Source organism: Carlito syrichta, unplaced genomic scaffold, assembly GCF_000164805.1.
Source record: "Carlito syrichta isolate Samal-C Ts95f unplaced genomic scaffold, Tarsius_syrichta-2.0.1 Scaffold307308, whole genome shotgun sequence".
Taxonomy (NCBI): domain Eukaryota; kingdom Metazoa; phylum Chordata; class Mammalia; order Primates; family Tarsiidae; genus Carlito; species Carlito syrichta.
In genome coordinates, this window is record NW_007251404.1 from 10,485 (window position 1) to 16,125 (window position 5,641).

Consider the following 5,641-nt stretch of genomic DNA (forward strand, 5'->3'; position numbering starts at 1 on the left):
GAACAAGAGAATTAAAAATATATGATATTTTATTGTCAAAAATAGACAAACTTTGATTTCCTTGAACAGGAATTATAATTTAAGAGCCTCCATAAGCCATCACAAGTTTGTAAGTGCAACAGGCAAGAGAGCTACAGACAACTCTTAGTAAAAAAAGGACAACAGTTCTACATTTATGCCCACAAAGCCTTGCCTAGTCACTGGTGGCAACTCTACAACAGTAGCAGAAACACAGTGACCATTAGAGTCCTGAACAACAGACATGCAGAACAGTGTTGACTTCTCTTAGTGGAGTTCTACAAAGTTGCTTTGTGGTATCTTTCCAGGCATTTGAAGAGTTTAGTTGTTAGAATACTTACTAATTTAAACAGTGACATATTAGGTCATTTTTAGTGTCAGTAACAGGATCATACCTGTTTTTGAGTAACAACAGGTTGACTACGTCTGCTTCTGCAACCCTGGTCTCTGGTGTATGAAGTGGAAAGAAAATCTGAATAAATTTCTTATCCATGGCCCACATAGGGATGTGAAGCCCTTGCTTCACATTATCTTGCTTGAACATTATCTTGTGGAGGCTAAATTCTTTCATTTACATAAAAAAAGAGAATATAATGATCTAGTTAGTGGGAATAAAACAAAAAATAAAGACTTTATTATTCCATAGGGTGAGGTATCCAAGGTGGAAGAAGGCTGGGTATGAGCACTGATTATCTGGACAATGACTTTATTCTCTACACGGTACTATAAACCAGTTCTCCATAGTCAAAGCAGATCACAAATATACCCATCTCTAGTAGTGTTCAAAATGGCAGTGTACAGCTATTGCCTCTGAAAACTGGAGTTAAGGAGACATACCTCAATTCCCAGAAAAGGCTAGAGGTAAGATAACATTGACATGGCGAGATGGTTCATCTGAAATTAAGCATACATAGTATTGAGAAGAAGCTAGATTACCAAATGAATCAGAAGAACTAGGTCTGAGAACTCATTTCCCATCCTAACAGGTATTCATCATTTACTCAATGGAAGAGTTATCAACTACATGCAAAAAAAAAAAAAAAAAAAAAATCAGCTCAGTTCAACATTTCCATTTGTGCTAGTTTAAAGACAACATTTAATACTTGAGAATGAAAAAAACTGAGCTTATATTGTACCATAGAGTCATTTAAAACAACATACTGTGTTTATTAAAATGGTCACTCAGCTCTGTTTTTGTTAAGCCCTGGCCTAGTCATGTGGCTCTTTGAGCTCTGGCTGGGTCATGTTTCCTTAAGCTATGGCCCCCTTCTCTTCCTTGGGAAGGTGATCTCCTCTTTCTCTAATGTACTTTCTAGATAAACTAGAAATTCCATCTAAAAATAAAATAAAATGACAGCTCAAGCTTTGTTGCCTCTTTTAAACAGAAGAGTGGGGAGGTCACAAAGGAAGTGAGACAGTTCTGTTGTTGCTGTAACATTTATTTGCTCTTACCTAAGGTTTATCTTTAATTAAGGTTACCCACTTAATTCTACTCTCCTAACAAACCCTCAAACTTTAGTTGGAAATTGCGTAGGTGTGTGACTTCTGTAAATTTTGATGGGCTCAGCATTATTTATTAATATTCTGTGATTGAAGGGACATTTTGATAACTTACAGAAAAAAAGTCATATGAAAATCAAACTAGGTAAGTCTGGCTTATATAGTTTATTAGTAAGACTAGCTGGAAAGATTGTGGAATCAAATATAAAACTGAAGTCAACTTGCTTTTTTTCCTTCCTTATTCCATCCAGTCCCATTCTGTAAAAGATGTGACATATGCAGAAAATGTACACTCTCTCGAATCATTTCTTCAAGGGCCACAAAATCAGCCTTTTAGCTGCATTTGCTAAGAAAAAAAGGAGAGAAGATGGTCTACACTTAGGGTTTCTATCAAGAACAGGCAGGAAAAACTACACATGACTTTATCTGAGAAGCTGCATAGTTTTATTAACCAATCATGAAAGAACCTTTAAAATTTTCTTCCTTCTTAGCACTCTTCAATAACTGTTGTTCCAATCAGTGAGTAAAGTTTTTTCTTAATAAGTCGAAATCCTGAGCTGAGGATCAGAGTTCTCCTGAGGCCAGATGAGAGGTGACCTCTACTAAAGAAAAAGTCCCTGAAGCTTGTCCATGTGCAGTTCTCCTGCTTAAACACAAGCGTAAGCTCAAAAGTAGGTACCACGCTAGAATCACACACAATCCTATCCAGCTTTCTACATACATTTTCAGTTTCCAAGTTCACGTTCAGAACACAGCCTCGTAGGCCGCAGGGTTCCGTGGAGGAAAGCCGCAGGACATCCTGAGCAATTCTCTGGGTTAGTTTCTCAGGGACGAGGACCTTTGAACAACCAAGTTTGGTTTGCTTTGATTTGGATAGACAGTTCTCCAGCATTTTAACCAAATTTTGGCAAGTTGTCTCCTCAAATATTACTTCTTTGAGGTTGGGTTCAGGAACAACATAATCCCAGTAGTCCAAATCTGTAGGAAATGAAATTTTCTTTTTAGATTAAAAAAAAAAAATCCAGGAGTAGAACAAAAACACACTAAGATATCAACATTGGCTACCACTATCTACCATATCTATCTGTTTCTAATATTTGCTTGGGGGTCAGCTGACCTAAATTTGCTGGATAACTAGGTAATCATTCTCACGAATGATTTATCTATGAAATAAAGGCTTTGCTAAATAGAGTGAATTGGAAATACCATTTTTCTTTATAAGTGTACACACACACACTCACAAAGTTTATGCATCAAAAATCCATTTGTGGTTATCCTAGATTACTAGTGATTCTCTTGTCATTCTTGCCTACCTGCTTATGGTGGTTTTCTAATTTTGTTTTACAGAAAACATGCATAACAGTTCTGGAATAAAAGTGGTTATAATTTTTTTTTTGGACTGAGGGACTGCTGCTTTCTAACTATAGGAATATGTGTATTGTAAAAATACAGAATTTTGCTATTGTTAAGTGAGTTCATAATGAATTTGATGAACTATATTGAAGATCAATCACATCTGTATCTTGCTTTAAAAATCTTTACTGGAATAGCTTGGGGATTCCAATTTTAGCTTTAACGTCTCTGATTAAAAATTGCTTAGAGAAGACCTTCGAGGTTCATGAGGATATTTATAACTGGCTGGATAGTTTTTCTTAGCCAAGCAAAATAAAATAGTCCTAGGAAAACAAATTAGATTTGCTCAAAGGAAAAGAGATAGCTCTACATTTGGTCACCTACCTCCCAAATTAATCCTACCACTTGGCAGGATGCCACACCACACACAGTCAAACCAGCAGGGTGCAGGCAGATGCCCCGCCTGCTGCCTCTCTGTCTATTTCACCTTCACTGGTGACTGTATTCACTTAGAGCATTTTTTTTTAAAACAACTAAATGAAACAGATGCACTTTGAATTATAAGGACTCCATATTTTATGTTGAAGATAGAGGAACTTTAGAGTTCTGGTATATAAAAGTAGGTCATCAACCATTTCACCTTCTAAATCAGAAAGGCTCAAACAGCTTGAGCAATTTATCTCTGCTGGTGCAGCTCTTGAATGGCAGAGCAGTATGTTTTCTTAGAAACCGGATGTTCAAAACTGCAAATGACAAAAAGTCCTGTATCACTGCTGTTGAGAAGTTTCCTTCTAGAATAATGCCTAGATCCACAAGTGGAATCCTACTCAGTAATAAAAAGGAACACATTGATATAAGCAATATCATGGAAGGAGCTCAAAAACAACAGGCTAAGGGAAACCAGATACAAAAAAGTACACCCTGGACGATCCCATGTATTTGAAACTCTAAAAGCAAGACTAACTTACAGTGACAGAAATTAGATCAGTGGTTCCCCCCAGGGTCAGGGGAGAGTGGGTAACGGATAGCACCTGGGTATCCTAGGGTTTTGGGGGAGGACGTGATGTTTGTTATGTGACAAGTACACTTGTTAAAACACGTAACTGTACACTTCACAACTACGTGTAGGGGGCAGGAACTTAATCACAAAGAGCCTCGACTGGAAAGATGCAGCTCTAGGATTTTATTTTTACTGGTTTTGAGTCCTCACTATCCGGGCCAGAAGTCGCTAGAAAATTTGGAAAATTTGGAAAGGGGTCTCCTCAGTTGTAGGACACCCCGTACATCGAGGAAGGCGGGAGGGCTCAGTATACAGGGGCATCGAGGTGGAAAGAACGGGGAGAGGTGGCAGCCGAGACACTCACCACTTAGCAGGCTCCCTGGGTGATAGCCACGGTCCAGCAACTCTGAAATGCTGGCCGGGTTCTTGCTGCTCAAACTGCCAGTCGCAACCATGGTCAACGACTCTGGTTCCCTCGCGGGGTGGAACGGCCTTTCACTGGCGCTGAAATAAAAAGGCGAGAGAGACAGATTGCAAAAACAGACAGGACGTGCAGAGGCTCCTACAACGCTCCGCGTCGCGGTAGCGAACCCTCCGGGGCACTCCCGGTCCAGAGGGGAGGACCCGGCCTCTGGTTCCTTCAACTTGCAGCTCAAGTTTCCAAAGTCCCGGGAGCGGAGACGCCAACTACAGCCACCGACTGAAACTAACTCGAAAGTTTGCAAAACCTGGAAGCAATGGCCCAGCGGAGTTCCTTCTCCCCCGCGTTCCCCCCTCCAACGCCTGGGCTGCGCTCACCTGCCGGGACTTCGCGGGGGCGGAAGCGGTCCGCCGCAACGCTGCGGAGTAAACAGAGGCAGGCAGTCCCCCGTAGGAGTCCTCTCCCCTGGAGGCTGAGTGACCTCCACACCCAAGCAGCCAGCAGCACCCGGCTCGCCCCCGTCTACCCAGCGCCGGCTTCACGAAGCAGCATCGCTTTGGGGCTGCAGAACTTAATAGTTCAACCCGCACCCTGCCCGGCCCGCCCACCTGCGCCGCCCTTCCCCGGCGAGCGCCCCGCCCCACCGCTCCCTTCCTGAGTCGGGTCGCATTTCAGTCTCGAAACTTCAAGGGGCCTGAGGCAAGCCCTTGGGAGTGGAGGATAAGCCTGGAGTATGGCGGACACCAGCTGTTTCCTGTGTAGGCCAAGGGTCACCGTGTCAGCATTTCTGGGCGCGCGACTCACCAAAGACTGACCACCTACTCCCGGTCAAGCACGATTCTCCGGTGCAACCCCTCTTCCAGGGCACACTTCCGCACCCAAGCCTCTGGGCCTCTGCAAACATGCTGTACTGTACTATGCAGCGGAAAGCTCTGTCCCCTCTGTTTTTGACCATGACCCGAGGCTGTGCTGTCTCCCTGAACACTTGGCTGACATCTTTTTCGGGGTTCAGTGAGCATCATTTGTGCGCTTAACTGTGGTCTCTAACCCAGTCAACTCTACCTCGCCTCCCAGGGTTTCCTCATCTTCCTCTCCTGCACAGGGTGGGATCTAGCTTTCCTTCCCGCCAGAAGGCTAGCCAGCATTTTAGGGTCTTAATTACCTGGCTCCCCGGTAATGTAAGGATTCTTCGTGTCCTTACATCTGTGACTAATGCGTTTTCTCCGCAGAAAGGGTGAGCCTGGCACTATTCTAATTAGACTTAGCTCCAGAGCATGGAAGAGCTTGAATTGGGGGAGTTTGCCAAAAAACTAAACAAAACCATTAGTGGGAACTCAGCTACTTCCGCC

At 42.9% G+C, this 5,641-nt stretch overlaps 1 protein-coding gene across 1 annotated transcript; it reads right to left on the reverse strand.

Annotated features, from left to right (window-relative positions):
* Window positions 1–1,773: 1,773 nt before the first annotated feature.
* Window positions 1,774–4,603, reverse strand: DDIT4L (DNA damage inducible transcript 4 like). Its single transcript, XM_008064340.2, has 2 exons — window positions 4,236–4,603; window positions 1,774–2,496 (listed from the first exon to the last, which is right to left on the reverse strand). Exons 1-2 carry the CDS (start codon window positions 4,324–4,326, stop codon window positions 2,006–2,008), a joined length of 582 nt encoding a protein of 193 aa, XP_008062531.1. The 5' UTR covers window positions 4,327–4,603; the 3' UTR covers window positions 1,774–2,005.
* Between the last annotated feature and the right edge of the window lie 1,038 nt (window positions 4,604–5,641).

Coding starts and splice junctions, on each gene's coding strand:
- DDIT4L (XM_008064340.2), bottom strand. CDS start 4,326: ATGGTTGCGACTGGCAGTTTGAGCAGCAAGAACCCGGCCAGCATTTCA. Junction 2,497..4,235: donor CCCAGGGAGCCTGCTAAGTG/GTGAGTGTCTCG, acceptor CATTTCCTACAG/ATTTGGACTACTGGGATTAT.